At 47.5% G+C, this 18887-nt stretch overlaps 1 protein-coding gene across 3 annotated transcripts in view; it reads left to right on the forward strand.

The window, feature by feature from the left end:
* Positions 1-881: 881 nt before the first annotated feature.
* Positions 882-18887, forward strand: part of Sytl3 (synaptotagmin like 3) — a 57079-nt gene continuing 39073 nt past the window's right edge. For all 3 annotated transcript variants that reach the window (XM_036169133.1, XM_036169135.1, XM_036169136.1), the window contains exons 1-3: positions 882-991; positions 3556-3774; positions 16085-16149. In XM_036169133.1, the coding sequence (XP_036025026.1) occupies positions 882-991; positions 3556-3774; positions 16085-16149 (394 nt within the window). The remainder of the gene's footprint in view (positions 992-3555; positions 3775-16084; positions 16150-18887) is intronic.

The raw sequence follows: 18887 nt of genomic DNA on the forward strand, positions 1-18887 counted from the left end.
GTTGCTCCGGCACTGTTCCCTTCACGCCTCTGGTTGCCTCATTTTCTCTGTGCTTGATCTAATCTTGTATGGTTTTGTTCATCACTCCAGGGGCAGTGAGCTGTATAACACATACATCCAGATAGCCTGGTGTGCAGCAGGCTAGACCACCTGGGTCTCTGTAACTAAACTGGTGAACTCTAATGTTTGTGGTGACAGAATCATTGCTCATCACTTGGGACATCAAACTGGGCTCCTTGTCCTCTCACAGCTGAAGATCCAGAATTCTTGGTAGGACAATCCAAGTGTGGAAATGATAAGAAGTGTTGGAAAGATGTCTTCTTTAATAACATTTGAATGGCAGCCTAAAGTGCAAAGCTGCGTCCTCAGAAGTGATGTCACAGAGGTGCCGAGCCGGGAACACTAACGCTGATATCGTCTGTTCTCTTGGTCTTTTCCAACAGGTTTTAAGGCACCAAACAGGCTTGACTTCCGATTGTCACTTCTGCTGACCTGGACACACTTTTCTGGGGGAAAGTTTGCTCTCCCCTTGCTATTTGTGAACTTCCTCAGGGTGGAGATCACTTGCGCTTTACAGAAATTATCTGCTCAGCAACCATGCATCATTTATAACAATCTCTGGCAAAACCTCAGAAAAAGATACGCTCTTGTCTCATCAGGCAGAGCCCAGTGAAAACACTCCTCGGGTGGCAGTGAGGCAGCCTCTCAGAGCTTGCTTCTCAGAGGGAGTATGGCCCAGTTCGGAAGGAAGCAAGAGTCACAAGTCAGACACGGTCACTGGTGAAACCAGAGAGGAGGCTCCTGCAGGATTGAGGGAAGCAGCTGGACTCTGGCGTCTCCACGGGGCAGTGGATCTCTTCTGTCCGTCTTGGGGAGAGGAAATGGCCCATGAAGTGGACCTGGAGTCCTTCAAGGAGTTAGAACGGGAGGTCATTCTCAGGGTCCTCTACCGAGATCAGGCTGTTCAAAGCATGGAAGAGGAAAGGGTCCGGTAAGCTGTGCTTTGACCTGGGGAAGGGGGGGTGGTGGTGTCCTATGGGGCTTGGCTTTTTCTGTTCGGCTTCCTTATGACTGCAAGCTCGGGCCTGAACTTCTAACTGAGAAGGGTCCCAGTGCAGGGGTGGGGGTGGGGATTATTTTCGCAATAGAACTAAATGAATTTCACAATTCTTTGGAAAGAGTGCCTTTGTGATATTTGCTCCTTATGTGCTTGCCCACTTTGTGAGAATAATACAGGAGCACCGGCAGGCCTCTGGCAGCCCCCTCAAGGGAAAACTTCCAGTTAAGCCCCCCTCCTGTGTTTTCCGGTACCTGGAGGCACAAAGAAGGAGGGTCAGAAACAGAAAACTGGTGGAATCCATTTCTATCTTTTCTCTTTATTCATGTTTGCCTTGCGGCTGGCTTGGAAGAAGGGTGAACCTGCTTAGCCAGTTCCCTGACCCCTCGATCAACAGAAGCTTCTTTTCTGGCCTGGATGTTTGGTCTGAGGTTGCACTTACTGGCCGCTCTGGACGGCAGAACCGCCCACTGTTAGCTGGGAGGTTCCCTCTGTAAATACACGTTTTGTTTTTCAGCATTCATGGGCACACCTGAAATCTCAGTACCTGGGAGGTAGAAACGGGAGGATTAGGGGTTCAAGGTCAGGGCTCGGGAGATGGCTCAGCCATTAAGGGCACTTTTTGATATTGCAGAAGGCCCTGGGTTCAATTCCCGGCATCCACATGGTAGCCCCCAACCATCTATCTATAACTCCATTCCAGGGGGTTCCAATGCCCTCTCTGGCCTCTGTGGGAACCAAGCACTCATGTGGTGCACATACATGCATACAGACAGAAAACTCATGCACATAAAATTGAAAGAAATCTAGATATTTTTTAATAATAAAAAAAAGAGTTCAGGATCACCTTTTAGCTATCAGGCATGTTTGAAAGTAAGCAGATGAATAATGGAGCATATGCTTGGAGTGTAAGAAACCCTAGGGCCACTCCTGGCACCAAAGAGGGGCAAGCCAATGTTTTTAAGAGGAGAACTTGTCTCGGAGTCTCTAGACAGATGACTCAGCAGTTAAGAGCACCGACTGCTCTTCTGAGGACTAGGGTTCAATTCTCAATACCCACAGGGTAGTTTACAACCCTCTGTAACTTCAGTCCCGGGGAACCTGATGCCCTCTTCTGGCCTCCACAGGCACTGCAAGCCCGGGACACTGACATACATGCAGGCAAAAACACCCATATGCATAGAAAAACATCACACACATAAAGTCAAATGTTTGAAGACTGAGGGAAATTGTGTGATTAACCAAAGATACAAAGTTCTTTTTCCATGCTCCTTTATTATTTCTTGATTCATTCATTTATTTATCTCTCTATCTGAGATGAGATCTCTCTCTATACAGCCCTGGCTGTCCCGGAACTCCCTGTGTAGACCAGACTGACTTTGAACTCATAGAGATCTACCTGCCTCTGTGTACCTCTGTGTTCCAAATGCTGAGGGGTGTGTCAGCCGGCGGCAGTGGTGGCGCACGCCTTTAATCCCAGCACCTAGGAGGCAGAGCCAGGCGGATCTCTATGAGTTCGAGGCAAGCCTGGTCTACAGAGTTCCAGGATAGGCTCCAAAGCTACACAGAGAAACCTATCTTGAAAAAAATAAGAAAGAAAGAAAGAAAGAAAGAAAGAAAGAAAGAAAGAAAGAAAGAAAGAAAGAAAGAAAGGGTGTGTGTGTCACCACACCTGTTCCCTCCTTTATTTCAAGACCCCTTAAATATACTTGTAAACTCTAATCATTGAAATAATAATAGGCTGAGAAAATGACTAAATGGTTCAAATCTCTTTGGTGATTTAAAGAAACAGTATTTGGAATAGTAACAGAGTCCGTGGATCCAGTGAGGAAGGTCCTCCTGTTCTGAAAGGATGAGCGAGCACAAACTGCCTCCGAGACAGGCATGCCATCTTTTGTCATGTAATCCTCACAGCCACCGTGGGAGATAAGGCGTCCTTTCACAGAAAACCCTGAGCCAAGAGACCAGCTCATGCAGCCTTGTCAGATACCAAAGCTGTTTGCCTTATACGGCAGGTCTGTGGAGGCCCCTGTCCGTAGTCTGCTGTCCATGTCTGTCTTAGTTTTATTTATGTTGCTATGAGAAGTTACCCGGACAAAAAGCAGCTTAGGGGAGAAAGAGGTTTATTTTATCACATGACTCCAGGTCACCACCCATTATTGTGGGGGAAGTCCAAGTAGGAATGTTTGGCTTGCCACATCACCTGCAGCCCACGGCAGAGAGACACCAATGTATATGTGTGTGTTTGCTTGCCCGCCCAGCTCCATTTCCACATTCTCATACAGCGTGCCCCTGCCTAGGTGATAGTGCCGCCCACAGTGGGCTGGTTCTTTCCACATCAATTAACTTAAGACACCTCCCACAGACAGGTCCACAGGTCAACCCAGTGTACACAGCCCTTGTTGAGGCCCTTCTCAGGTGACTCAAGGCTATGCCAACTTGGCAGTTAAAGCTAACCATCATACCACCCAATCCTAATTCAACTCCCTGGGTTTCAGGAAACTGAAAACACACCTGCAGCATCTTCGGTGGAAAGGGGCAAAGAGCTCAAGCCGGGAATACAGGGAGAAGTGCTGTGCACGCTGCCAGCGGGCTCTGGGCCTGCTGCTGAACCGCGGAGCTGTGTGCCAGGGCTGCAGCTACCGCGTGTGCTCCGAGTGCCGCGTATTCCTGCGGAGGACTCACACGTGGAAGTGCACGGTGTGCTTTGAAGACAGGTAAGCATCATGGGCAGGGTGTGTATGTGAGTGTGTGTATACGAGCACACAAGTGAGTGTTCTATTCCTCTCCTGACCCAGGATGCAGGGATGGTCCAGAACCATCCCAGCTTCAAGCTCATCAGGTGTAGCCATCATGCCCCAGTCATCAATAGATGCTTCCTGAAAGCATCACACCCAGTCATCAATAGATGTTTCCTGAAAGCATCATACCCAGTCTGATCCATAGATGCTTCCAGGCTGCCCAAGGTAGAGCCATTTTCCTCTGCTTGGGAGGGAGATATCTTAATTAAAAAATGATTTTATTGCCAGGTGGTGGTAGCACACACCTTTAATCCATCCTGGTACTCGGGAGGCAGAGGCAGAGGCAGAGGCAGAGGCAGAGGCAGAGGCAGAGGCAGAGGCAGGCAGATCTCTCTCTCTCTCTCTCTCTCTCTCTCTCTCTCTCTCTCTCTTTTGAGAGAGGAGATCTCATTGTATATCTCTGGAAGGTCTGCAAATTGATACAAAACCGGGCTGGCCTCGAACTTACAGAGCTCTGACTCCTGAGTGCTGGGATTAAAGCTGTGTGCCATTCATGCCCAGCCACAAAATGTATTTGGTGAGTGATGATATCCTGACTCAGAATTTTCAATGATTTATTTGGGGTTCTCGACTAGCGCCTTAGTCTTTTTCTTTTTAAAGAGAGAGTCTCGTGAAGCCCAGACTGGCTCTAAACTCCATGTATGTAGCTGAGGCTGATCTTGAACTCCTGATCACCCAGCCTCCACCAAATGCTGAGATTGCAGGGCCACTGTACACCCAGCCCAGTGCCTCGGTGTTCTTAGACCTTATTCCCTTCAGGAAAAGAGGCAGGGGATGAGAACATGGAGGTGAGCAGGGTCCTGAACTGCTTTCTCAGAGAATGTTGTAAAGGAAGTGGCTCAGATACACAACTAGATGGTGACTCTTGGTTATATACTGAGTCTGCATCCATTTTAATTATTTGATGTTGAGGGTTTTAAATTTTTTTATGTATATTTTACATTGATGCATGTCTGTGTACCACATGCATGCCTGGCGCCCAGTAGGCCAGAAAAGGATGTTGCATTCCCTGGAAATGGAGTTAGAGATGGTTATGAGCCACCATGTGGATGCTGGGAATTGAATCCAGGTCTTCAGGAAGAGCAGCCAGTGCTCTTAACTAGTGAGCCATCGCTCATGAGGCTTTTTTGTTTGGTTTGGTTTTGAAACAGGGTCTCTCTACATAGCTCTGGTTGGCCTGGAACTCACTATGTAGACCAAGCTGGCCCGGGACTCAAAGATCCACCTGCCTCTGCCTCTAAGTGCTGGGACTAAAGGTGTGCACCACAGCACCTGGTTGATAATGAGGCTTTTAACACAGAAGTAGTGTTTTTGAACAGTCATTTTGAAAATTAGCATATTTGACCTGCAGTCCCCCCTGTCCCAAGTGAGAGCAGGTCATAGGTTCTTTGAGACATGTAGAGGCACACCCGCTTGAAGGAAGAACACACATAAAGAATACCACAGGACCTACAGGAAGAGGGAAATGTGAGGCAGATTGGAATCTGTGAATGAATCTGAAGATGTGAATCTGGAGAGTGGCCAGAGACTTGGGTCTGAAAGCAGCCTGTAATATCACTGCTCATGTTGGAGGGGACCCCAGAACAGATCATGGGAGATCCGAACACAGAGCAGCATTGAAGCTGCTTCCTTCCTAAACCAGGAGGTCTGTCTGCCTGGCCACCCTGGCAGCAATGCTAGATTTCCTGTCCCTTTGCAAGGCTGAATGCACATCACTCCCTCGGCAATATGCAAGTGGCTCAGGCCTCTCTGTGTTTGAACCAGTCCCTTCCTTTGGCCAGAGCGCCATGTCTGTCTCTGCGTCTGTCTCTGCATTCTGGTCAGTTGCCCTCCTTTCTTGGGCTTCCTGGAGTCAGTGTCCTTCTGGCTTTCCTTAGAGAAAATGGATGCCCAGCCATCTCTAGACAGGTCCAAGGACTTTCTTCCCCACTCAGCCAGCCACCTGGCTTTGATGTCTACGTCAACCCTAATCAAGGACATAATGAACGCTTAGCAATGTTTTCCCTTCTAATAGTTAACTGCAAACTAAAAATCAAAACAGAGGGCCTGGGCTGAGGCAATCTCCTAGGGAAGGCACTATGTTGAAATCTCTGCCCTACCCGGCATCATGCCCGGCATTGTAACTTGACCCACTAAATACACAAAACGTCATTTCTATAACCCCCCAGCTTCCTTATTTCGAAATAAGGATGTTTTTCAAAAATACCTGCAATAGTTGCGTCAGTCCAGGTAGATTCGGAAAGAAGCCGTGTTAGAAGGAAGCAAGTGTACAGTAACTCAGGCTTTCTCTCACTCACTCTGCCCACTTCATACTCCCGTCTCCAGCTTTGTCCACACGGGGCCACCGTCCAGTTTCTGGGCTGCAACAATCGTGAGGCCCTGCCGAGCTTAGCTGATCCCTGCTCTCCCTGTATCACAGAGTGGGACCTGGGGACCGGTCTTACGTCCATTCATGTCTCTTTCCCCTACTTTTCCCTCAGTGAAAACTAAGAACTAGATGAGGATAGTGGGTTTTTCAAATCAAGAAAGAGTGAGACTTGGGGTTACCAATGAAAAGTGTACGAAGAAGGGCCAGAGCGGTGGACATCTGTGAGTTCCAGGACAGCCAGGAGGACTAGATATGCAGACCCTCTTCTTAAAGAGCAATGTACAACTTAGATTCCTGCCAAGCAAAAGGCCCGTGCAGTGTGCTGGCTGGGGCTGCTGGGGCCCCAGCAGACACCGGGCAGACGGCATCTTCCTTCAGGGCAACGTTTCTCTTGGAGACTTGCCTGGTGCTGAGAGCCCCAGAGCTCAGGACAAGGGAGCCAGGCTGATTCAGTTGGCAGTGACCCCGGACCATCACAGTGGGAGAGTACTTTCAAGCCTTCTTTAAAGTTACTACCGCTGTCCACACTTCAGAGCAGATGCTGAAGCAGAGGGCGGTGTAAAGTAGAGCCTGGAGCCCTGGCGCCTCTTCTTCATGCCTGGCCTGCCCGCTGGACTTGTCCTGGGAAGCCAGCCTCTTAAGAGGCACATGGAAAGCCTCTGTGCTAGGCCCTGGGGATTGGTGTTAAAGCTCATAGTCTTTGTACTACAGTCACAACCAAAGGTCCGTGAAGAGGTGGAAGACAGCGATAAATGAGCAACAGGAGCTGGGTCTGGAAGTGTGGGTTTGTAATTGCACTTTTTCCAGAAGCTGAGGTATGGGGGTCACAAGTTCAAGGCCTGCCTGGGCTGTAGAGCGAGTGTGAGACCAGGCTTGGGGGTTTGGGCCATGGCTCATCTGGCAAAGGTACTTTGCAAGCCCAACAACTTAGTAAGGCCTGTCTCGATATGAAAAATAAGAAGGCTGGGAATACATGGAGGTGATAGAGTGTTTGCCTAGCACATGCATGGTCTTGGGATCAACACCCAGTACAATTTTTAAAAACTGTAATAAAAACACTGTTGCAATGAATGAGGCTGATGGCCGGGATGATGGGGAACTTGAGAGGTCATTCAAAAGGGGACTGGGCTCTAGTGAGCCAAGGAAGGAAGAAGGAAGACTTCTGTAGACAAAGACAAGGTAGAAAGGACTTAAGAAGGTCTGGTCCATCTGCTGGAAGTTGCTTTCCGGAATGAGGAAGGATGTATGGTCGTCAGCAGGAGCTGATGAGGAGGGGTGTTTTTCCAGCAAGAGGGGATTGATTCCAGGTGGAGAGAGGTGATTCCAATGGGAGAGGCTCATTCCCAAGGAAGAGCGGGATGCCGTGGGAAGCATTTGATTTCAACAGTAAAGGTGATTCTATGGAAAGGGGTGTGTTGTTGAGGGTTTTACTCTTTTTGGGGACCCACCACCCAGCTCCCAAATGAATCACACACAGAGGCTTATTCTAAATTATAAATGCCTGGCCTTAGCTTGGCTTATTTCTGGCCAGCTTTACTTAACTTTAAATTATCCCACCTACCTTTTGCCTCTGGGCTTTTCCTGTTCTGTTATTCCTGGAAATCTCACTCCATGGCTTGCTGGGTGGCTGGGTAACTGGGTGGCTGGCCCCTGGACTCCTCTTTCTCCTGTTCCTTCTTCTCCTCCATCTCTTTTCCTCCTCCCAGATTTCTCTCCCTATATCTTCTCTCTGCCTGCCAGCCCCACCTAGCCTTTCTCCTGCCTTGCTCTTGGCCAGCTCTTTATTAGACCATCAGGTGTTTTAGACAGGCACAGTAACACAGCTCCACAGAGTTCAACAAATGCAACCTAAGCAAAAGGAACACTCCTTCAAGTAATATTCCACGACAGGGGTGGTTCCCTGGGGAGAAGTGATACTGTGGACTGGGGTGCCCACAGTTAAAAGGAGGTGATCTCGGTCAGAGGAACACACATGGGCAGAAGCAAGCAGTGTGAGACAGCAGCGGCGCTAACCCTTGTTGACGTAGACAGTTCTGCCATGAAGTCCAAGGTAACAACTGTGGAAACGTCAAGGAGGCTAAGCTGCCGTGATTTGCTTTGATTTCCCCCCTGTAGAACAACATATGAAGTGAAATCAAATCCCTCACATCTGAGAGAAGCCTGCTCACTTGTCTAAAGCGGATTTCTGAGGAGTTCCTCTTGGGCAGACCTTCCCGTCCTCAAACTGTTTGCTTTTGCCTACTGCTTTGTAATTGTCTGGGACTGGAAGAAGCCGTTTAGTCTCTGGGTATTTGTGAGTTCACACTCTGCTTCTTCAGGGTCTTTTTGTGGTGTTGGGAATGGAACCTGGGGTTACACGCATACGCTCCCCCCCCCCCCCCCCCCCCCCCGCTAACAGAGCTCAAACCTAGAACCTCAAGCACGTTGATCAAGCCCTCCACCACCGAGCTACACCCTGCAGAAGCTGCATGCCTTCGGTCTCAAGGGGTGCTTGCTCCTGCCTCACACTGGGAGTGGGCTGTCAGACATCAGAAAGCCAATGAGCCACTGAGCTGCACCCCCAGCCCCATAGGACTAGGGATAGCCCTGGATATGGCCAAACAGCAAATCCTATGTTTGCTTAAAGCATTATGGAATTGTCTTACTTAGAAAACAAACAAAAACTCCATTGTGTGTGTGGTTCTCATGCACAAACTTTGTAGATGACAATGTCTTGCTAAATCCCAAAAGGTTGGATGCTTCTGCTTGGACTGGATAGAAAAAAAAAAAAAACCCGAAACTCGGGGAGTTACGTAAGTTTGAAAGTATTTGAATAATAAGTGTGTCCTGGGATTTCTATAAAACTAGAGCCAAGTGCCTCAGGGTTACTATACCTGCGATGAAACACCATGACCAAAGCAGCTTGGGAAGGACAGGGTTTGTGTGGTTTACACTTTCACAGTGTTTGTTCATCATCAAGGAAGTCGGGACAGGAACTCAAACAGGGCAGGATCCTGGAGGCAGGAGCTGATGCAGAGGCCACGAGGGGTGCTGTTTAGTAGCTTGCTCAGTCTGCTTTCTTTATAGAACCCAGGACCACCAACCCAGGGATGGGGGCATCACCCACCATGGGATGGGCTCTCCATCAATCACTAATTAAGAAAATGCCCCACAGGCTTGCTTGCTTACAGCCTGATCTTATAGAGACATTTTCTCTGCTGAGGCTCCCTCCTCTCAGATGACTTTAGCTTGTGTTAGGCTGACCAAAAAAACTAGCTGGCACCCTGAATCTGAGATGGAAAGTTCCAGATTGCAGCAGATGCTACTGATGTTTTAGGGGTCTGTTTCAGATTGCTCAAATGTCCTGGACGCACCATCCCTGATGCCAGTGGAGTTTGAGTGAGTTCAGTTGAAACTTGACCCTGGTTGACCCTGGGCATCTGATTACCACGCTCTCAGGTTACCCTTTATAGAGCAGAAATGATTGGCACAGGATTCTGGAGTTTATTAGAAGGGATTCTATTTGGTTTGAAATGCTTTTCCTTTTTTGGTGTGTGTGTATGTGCATGTGGAGGGCAGGGGTTGATACCATCTGTCTTCCTTCATGCTCTCCACCTTATATGCTGAGGCAGGGATCTCTCACCTGAAACCAGAGCTCATAAACTCGCCTATTCCAGCCAGTTATCTTCCAGCCTGGATTCCTTCTCTCTACCTTCTGTGTTCTGAGATTATAGGTGGAGACATCACGCCCACCCAGCATTTACATGGGTGATGGAGACCTGAACTCTGGTACTCTGGCTTTTTTGTGGCAAGTATAGTGCCCACCGAGCCCTTGATTAAATTGCCTTTTAGATTAGGATTTGGGGAACTGAGGGCCTCGACCATGCTAGGTAAGTGTTCCCTCACTGGCTAGAATGCCCGCCATTGTATTTATTTTTACATTTTGAGCCAAGGTTTGCTCAAGATGCCCCACCTGATCTAGTCCAGACTTGAGCTTCTCATTCTCCTGCATCAGCCTCTCCCATAGGGAGTCCATGTCTGCATCACCAGACCCTGCTAGGTTGGGAGTTGGATTGGATGTAAACATGTTCTTACAAGATGGAATGTTGTGTTTTCTGCCTGGCACGAGAGGAATTTTATTGAAAATCAAATGATATTTTAACAAAGGTCCTGCAACAATTGTTTCCTATTGAAGTAAAACTTCCCAGAGTTTAGAAAAATCTCTAAATTCGAGACTAACCCTCAGTATTTCCATAATTGCATTGTTTAGATTTTGTCTAAACAATGGCAGACCCATTGCCACTTTCAGTCCACAAAGGCAGATCACCCACTGTGAAAGTGAAATACTTCACATTCGCTGTTGTTGGTGGCAAGCACAGTGCTTCTGTGATGAGAGGACCAGCCTTCTGAAAGACCTATCTGTTTCAAACTTGATAGGCTTTTATCTAAAGCCTGCCTTTAACACTGCGGATGGAAATGGCGTTTGTGCGCTGCTTGGGGGCAGTGTGCTGGGGCTGGAACCCAGGGATTTTGGGGAGCTGACAAGTACTCCGTGGAGTTACCCCTCCAGATCTGTGTGTTTCTCATGATACATAAACAAGTTAGATATATTGTGTAAAGTATCTCACATAGTCAGACATTAGCCAGGGAGAATTCCTAACTGGCAGTGTTATGTCTAGTCCTCAAGGGGCAGCACATGCCATTTCATGTGGAATATGTTCACTCAGCTTAAGAACAGGGAAATTAGTTACAGGATTGTGATATTTTTTTATTCACGTACAAAAAAAAAAAAAAGAGAGAGTAAAGATTCTTAATATTCTTTGAAGTCTTGAAGTCAAAGCAGAGAGTGAAAATACAGAAAATGATAGAATGCTTTTGTGTGTCTGACTTGGGAGTGTGCATGTGTGTGTATGTGTGCGTGTGTATATGTCTAAGCATAGTCACATGTGTGCCATGGTGCATGTGTGGAACTCAGAGGACACAACCTTAGGTGTTGGTCCTCACCTTCCACCTTTTTATTTTAAAGATTTATTTTTAACTGTGTATGTTTAGGGTATGCACACATACATGTCGGTGCCCTCAGAGGCCAGGGACATCAATCCCTCGGGAACCGGAGTTACAGATAGTTAGTTGTGAGCTGCCTGACGTGAGTGCTGGGAACTGAACTCGGGTCCTCTGCAAGAGCAGGATGCACTCAGAACTGCGGAGCCAGCTCTCCAGGCCTGTCTTCCACCTTTGTCTGAGACGGGATCTCTTTGATGTTCGCCACTGTGTATGCCAGGGTAGCTGGCCTTTGAGCACCTAAGAATTCCGCCTCCTCCCATCTGGCCATTGCTGGAATTACAGGCTCCTGCTGTCACAGCTAACTTTACGTGGGGTCTAGAGATCCGAACTCTGATCTTGAGACTTGTGACACTGACTGTGTCCACTGAGCTCAGCATGAGAATACTTGTTTGGTGCTTACTAAAGTGAACACATTGTTGAGACAGGGCTTCAGCAGGTAGTTCAGGCTGGCCTCAAACTCAAAATTCTCCTGCCTCCACCTCTTGAGTGATAGGACTAGTAGACTCATGGCAGCATCCCCAGGAAGAGAATGCTTCCACACAGCTGTGGGCATCGTTCTTGTGGAAGGTTGGGCTCATCCTGTGGTTAGCACTTGATTGCAGTTCTGCCTTTAAAACCCTTTTGAGAATTAGTGAGCTTTTTAATTTTTACGTCTTTGGCTTGTACTCTCCATGGTCATTCATCTGCTTACTTCAGCTGGAGCCTGTCACCATCCAGGAGGCAGTTTATCTGGGCTGGCACTTTGCATGGTAATCAGGCCAAGGGCTACCCTGGTGCACACTCAAGGTCACAGAGGGCTGGGGTTGAGAGTCCAGGCAGGTGGGTGGGAGTGGTTATTTCTGCACATTATGCTTTGAGAAGGATTTCCATAGTAACTTATACATGTCCACAAGACAGACCAGAGTGTATTCCCAAACCAGCAGACGTCATATTTGACGTACTGGTTTCAGATGACTCAGCTCCCGTCCCGGTCCATTGATACAGCTATTTCAGTATTGTCATGAATGAACCTCTTTTTATTTTCCTGAAAGAGGGCTGCCCTGGGGTTCCTGTCCAATCACACAGCTGACCTTAGGCTGCTATGTTCTGAAACCCCACCTACGCTGAAGTGCTTTGGTGATGGTTGGATTAGATTCTGGAATTTCTTCTTGATTCAAATGCATACTTACTGGTTTTCAGAAACCAACAATGTGCCCTTTTCCTAAGAAAGCAGTTGGGTCTGCTGATTTCCCCATAACTGCCTGCTCTCCACGCAGTTACCCATAATTACTCGGAAGACTGCATTTCCCAAGCCAATGGATTTGAATATGCCTTCCAGGGGCTTCCCCACGTGTGTGGTGACCTCACTGGCTTTCTAATCCTGGGTCTTGCCCTTTTAATCAGGAAATTCAATAAATGCTTCCTCGTCTTCTGGAATGTAATATTACAGAGACATCTGAAGGAGTTTTATCACCTGCTGTTTATGCCCTGGAAATACCCCCATCTTTGGGTTTCTATTGCTGTAAAGAGATACCATGACCATGGCAACTCTTATAAAGAAAAACATTTAATTGGGCTGGCTTACAGTTTCAGAGGTTCAGTCCATTATCATCCTTGTGCAACATGGTGGCATGCAGGCAGACATGGTGCTGGAGAAGGAGCTGAGAGTACTACATCTTGACCTGTAGACAACAGGAAGTAGTCTGAGACACTGGGTATGGCTTGAGCATATGAGACCTCAAAGCCCACTTCCACAGCGACACACTTCCTTCAACAAGGCCACACTTCCTAATAGTGCCCCTCCCCATGAGCTTATGGGGGCCATTACATTCAAACTCCCACAGCTCCCCTTTCTAGTCCTTACAGTTAAAATGTGTCTGGGAAAGGGGATCTTTTCTCTTGATCCTTACGGACCAAGGGACACACTTTTGAACTCTTGGTTTTTTAGCCTCTTGAATTTGCCCATTTCTAAGCCAACATTTTCTTCTCTTCAATTTGATTATCACCCCGCCTCCCCCTTTCTTTTCTTTTGCTAGGGATTGACCTTATTGCCTTGCACATGCTGGGCCAGTGCTCCCTCGGCCACAGCCACAGCCCGGAGAATAACTCTTAGTGAGCAGAGTTATTATAATAACTCTTGGCTTCACACTCCATTTGTGTTATCTTCTCTTCCGCATTTCTGTCTTTTCCTTCCTTTGTGTTCTGGGAAAGGAGCTGAACTGCACCTCAGTCAGGGCTTAGCTGATTTGGTTCTGCCTTCTTTTTTTTTTTTTTTTCTCCAGACAGGGTTTCTCTGTGTAGCCCTGGCTGTCCTGGAACTTGCTCTGTAGACCAGGCTAGCCTCAAACTCAGAGATCCGCCTGACTCTGCCTCCCAAGTGCTGGGATTAAAGGCATTTGCTGCCACTGCCCGCTGGTTTTGCCTTTTATTGGGCTTCAACAGGGCTCCCTGTGCGTGGGTCTGGTCAGTGTCCTAAACCCCTCCACTCTGTCCCCTGCACTCTGCCCCAGTGTCTCCTCGCTCTGGCCTGATTTCCTGCTGCAGTTTGGGGTTCTTTTGAAAGCTGCTTCCTGCTAGTACTTTCTAGTTGCCATGGTGATGCTTGCTCAGCATGGTCGGTCCCCTGGTCTTGCAGGCTCCATGGATATTGCCTGTGGCATTTTGCCATCTTCTCTTTGATGTCTCCTCAGACCTCTGGGTGAGCGCTGTGCCAATAGTGAGTGCTTCCTGCCTGGTGCTCAGTCTCTTTGGTAACATGAACCACCACCCCTCCCCCCTTGAGGGCACACTGCTACAGCCTTTATCCACTTTGGATCCCACCTCATCCCTTTCTTCCCAGGGTACTCCCTGGAGAGGCAGGAATATTCATTTACTCACTAGTACACTGTGCTAGGACCTGTGAGTGTGACTCTGGCTATGATGGACAGGGGGCCTGGGGAAGGGACATGGTGAGTGTTTACAGGAAGGGTTGATAGCAGCTTGATAAAATCAATGCTTTATCTCCATCACAAGTCCCTGCTTGGCTCATAGTTGCCTAGGATTTAATCACAAACATCTGTCTGTTTTCCTGTATCAACGTTGAAAGCAGATCAGCTGGGCTTGTGGACAGACAAAACAAACCCACACTATTTTGCTTCTCCACTGCAAAGCATCATAGCTGCAGGGTTGCTTGAAGGAAAGTGTTTAACTGGGTGAATGCAGTCTGCTCTTAGCAGGAGTTAGAGGCCGGACTGGCCCACGCAGGAAACCTGTTACCCTGTTTCACAGCAGTCCATTGCTTAATTCAGAATTTTTGCATCTTGAGCATCTGGCAAAGGTCTCTTTGGGGTGTTCTTCAGGCTTCTTTCCCATCAGGGCCTTAGTCGGAGAACAGACATGCAGGGATGCGCTGCTTCAGGCATTCAAAGAATTCCGAAGACACAGATCCAACCCATCTTCCACCTCTTGTGAGCTGAATGTTGAAAACACCTTCAGCGCCTCCTGGGGACATCACATCCACTTTGTCAGCGCATAAAGCATACATGTAACTGCATCCCCAGCTGCAGATGTGGTGGTTTGATGCACAGTGAAGATGGGCCCCTACATGTCTATTCAGTTCGCTGCTTGCTCGTAGTCATGAGGTCAAAACAGCTTTTTGCGAAGCTCCTCCAGCCTCCTCCATAGAAAACATCTGTGCTGGAATTTGCAAAGCACATTCAACAGTTATTTCTCATTTGCTAATTCGGCCTTAGCAGGGTTAAAGAGCATAAAGATGGATGCTGGTGCTTTCTAGAAGCAGAGTGAGCACCAGGTGTTCGATGTTTATAATTCCAGGCTCCCGCAGGCAGGGACTACCTTCCAGGAGTGTTCAACCCATGACTCTCATGTTGCAAGAGTACGTCTGTTTAAGTGACATCTGGACACAATATTGTCATCTACAAGGACGACAGTGCAGGTTAATTTTTGTCATCTTGACACAAACTAAAGTCACCTTGGAAGAGGGAACATTAATTGAAGAATTGCGTCCTTTGGATCCACCTGTGGCCAAGTCTGGGGGCCATTTTTTTTGACTGATGACTGATATGGAAGAGCCAAGCCCATGGTGGTCTAAACAAGCAGGCCGAGCAAACCATGGAGCGAGAGCAAGCCAGTCACCGGTGTTCTCCTGTGGTCTCTGCTTCAGTTCCTGCCGGAGTTCTTGTTGCCCTGGCTTTCCCTTGGTGGTGGGCTGGACGCCAGACAAACCTTTCTTCCTCCAGGCTGCTTTTGGTCAGTGTTTTATCACAGCACAGATGTCTTTCTCTCTCTCTCTCTCTCTCTCTCTCTCTCTCTCTCTCTCTCTCTCACACACACACACACACACACACACACACACACACACACACACACACACCTCAAATGTTTTTAGTAAGTTTACAATTTTATGTTGGGCCACATTCATAGCTGGCCTCAGGTTGGATACTTCTAAATGTGTGGGCTAAGACAATTCTTCATTCAACTGATCCAGAGAAGTCAAAAGGTTGGGTGTCCATGCGCTACATACAGAGGGGTCAGGGGCAGGCCAGGTGGCTAACACGTACCTGGAACTCCAGTTCCAACGGATCTGACACCTCTTTCTGGCCTCCGAAGTCACCAGGTATGCGCGTGGTGCACAGACATGCATGCAGGTGAAGCACCCATACAAAAACAACACTATTGTTGAAAAAAATATTTTTAAAGGTGTTCTAATGGCTCACTCCTGGGATCTCAAGCGCTTGAGACACTGAGGCAGGAGTGGAGCTGCAGAGTGAGTTCCAGGTCAGCTTGAGCTCGAGAGTGAGGCATGCTCCCCAAAAGACAATTCTGTTTGCTTTTCAGAAATGTGAAAACCAAAACTGGAGAATGGTTCTTTGAGGAACGAGCTAGGAAATTCCCAGCTGAAGGTAAGCGCTCTTAAAACTTCAACTACTGTAAAATGAGCATTTCTGGGGGGCTGGAGAGATGGCTTGGAGGTGAAGAGCACTGACTGCTCTTCCAGAGGTCCTGAGTTCAATTCCCAGCAACCACATACATGGTGGCTCACAACCATCTGTAATGAGATCTGGGGTGCCCTCTTCTGGCCTGTAGTTGTACATGCTGCATATATAATAAATAAGTACGTCTTAAAAAAGAATTTTTTTTTTTTTTTAAAAGAGCATTTCTGGTTTTAAAATATTTGGCACTGAATTTTTTGGTTGAAAGGGGGGAAAGCCCTCATGGTCTTGGAATGGTCAAAACATGAAATGACAGTGTTTTCAGTAACAGAACTGACTGGCTTTTACTGGAGCATCCCAAACCGCGGCAACCTAGGTGTACAAAATTGAACGAGTGCACCCCAAGCAGTCGCCCCTAAGCAGTGGCAGAGAGTGGGGTTTGCAAGGCGGGGGACAAGCTCAGTGGCTCACACCGGGTTCCTTCGGCTCACTTACTCTAGTGGGGACTAACACACATGGTAAGGGTCCCTTCCTGTTGTAAAGGGGTTCTAAGGACTTCCATATGCAACTTGGGTCAAGTAGACTCCTGTTTCCAGGGTGCCAACCTATTGGGGATCTTTCCTCTTCCTCAGGATTAGGGCCTTTTAGCATGGGTGACTCCATTTTTGTTTGGTCTGGCTTCTTGGGACCTCGCACCTTATACATCAAATAGAGTGACTACAGTTTGTTCCCCTACTGACAGGCACGGTACCGGGTTATTTGACTTTTACAGGGCATGTCACTGTGGTGAACATCTTGTACAGGGACCTTGGCAGTTCTGTGTAATTCCCTTGGATAGGTTTCTCAAAAGGAGGATGGCTGTTGGATGTTCAACAACTTGAAAGGGTTGTGATGTTTTGCCAATACACCTTCTAGGGAGGGCATTTCATTTGGTATGCTTGGCAGGATGGGCCAGCTGCCCTCTCTCCATGATCTGGCCCTCTAGGAAGCAGAATATCGAATTCCATTTGTACTTCTGTTTTGACTGTGAATACTGTGGATTCATTTAAAAATTGGAATGTGAGGCTGGCTGGAGACAAGGACTTCACAGAACACTTGCCTGGCATGTGTGGGACCCTGGGTTCAATCTCCCATCAGAAGAAGAGGGCTGGGGAGGGGGAAGGGAAGGAGAGGAGAGAGCAGGAAAGGAGAATGGCGATGTTAAAAGGAAGCTGGTTCACCAGGGAACAGTCACCAATGTTCTGTTATACATTATGTCTGTCTCACTCCCATGTGTATACGTGTGCTCATGTGCATATATTCCCATTTTAAAAACTATCTAGGGACCGGTGAGGTGACTTTCGGGGTGAAGGGTGCCTGCTGCCAAGCCTGACAGGCTGAGTTCAATTCCTCATGGTAGAAGAGAGCTAATTCCCACAAGTTTTCCTCTGACACTCCCTCCTCCCCCCCCCGACTAAATTAAAATGTACTAATTTTTTTAACTATTTAGTTGAATCATAAGAGACTTAGGTATAAAAATGATTGATGACAATTTCATATGATATTTGTGTGATTGGGAACAATTTATTTTTATTTTTATCCCAGTTTTTCCTCTGTGCGGTACCTTATAAAGAACATTTTCCCGCTGCTTAAACATCATGGACCTTACGGTTTCTGACGACCACATCTCCCCCATCCTCAGAATGTCCCATCATTTGTTCCTCCAGGTTATGATTGTGGGTAGTGGGTAAGTCAGGGCTCTTTGACCATAAAGGTGGTGTTATATCCACGAGTGCCCACCTCAGGCTAAGGTTCGGTGCTTTCCTTTTTAGCATTTGGAAACCTAGAGCCAAGTTTAACGTCTAGTTGTAATTCCAGGGATCATTACGCCCTCAGCACCAATTTCCCTTTTATGTGCCTGACTTATTTCTCCCTTAATGGTTCTATTAGACATGTACCATTTAAGATAAATGTTACTAAAATTTCCGTGGAAGTAGACTACGTGGAAGTAATATTCAGTAAAGAGTAATAGAGATAGACTGTGGTAATGTTTACTGTGCCCACCTCCCCCAACCTTTACAAAGACTGGAGAGGACTGGCAGGATGGCTCAGTGTGGAAGCACATTTGCTGCTCACTTATGAGGTTCTGGGTTCAAAATCTCCACAAGCCACATATAAAGCTAGTATGACTGTGTATGTGCCAGTAGCCCCAGGACTGTGGTGGAGGATCACTAAGGCTTCTTGGCTGCCAGCCTCCTCCAGGTCATGGGAGAGAACCTGGCTCAAAGTGGAGCATGACAGAGCCAACACCATGAGTGTGCACAGGTATGCACTGCTACATTTGTGCACACACTATGTATATAGACTGCATGCATAATAAAGATGTAAGAATAAGCAAAAATGAACTCCAGTTCCTCATTCTGCACAAAAACAGTACAAAAGTTTATTTATTTTGGCTTACTTATTTTTTTCTGATGATAGACTACATTTTTCTAAGCCTTTTGGTTTAATAAAACATTATTTTATGTGTGTGCCTGAGTGCATGTTTGTATATGCACCACATATATACAGTTCCTGTAGAGGCCAGAAGGGTGTTGGATCTCCTGGAACTGAAGATGCCTCTGATGTGGGTGCTGGGATCTGAACCTAGGTCCTCTGCAAGAGCAGCAAGTATTATCCGCTGAGGCATCTCCCAGCCCCTGCTTTTGCAATATTGTTGTTGAGATTTA

Source organism: Onychomys torridus, chromosome 19 (genome assembly GCF_903995425.1).
Source record: "Onychomys torridus chromosome 19, mOncTor1.1, whole genome shotgun sequence".
In the NCBI taxonomy this organism is placed as follows: Eukaryota; Metazoa; Chordata; class Mammalia; order Rodentia; family Cricetidae; genus Onychomys; species Onychomys torridus.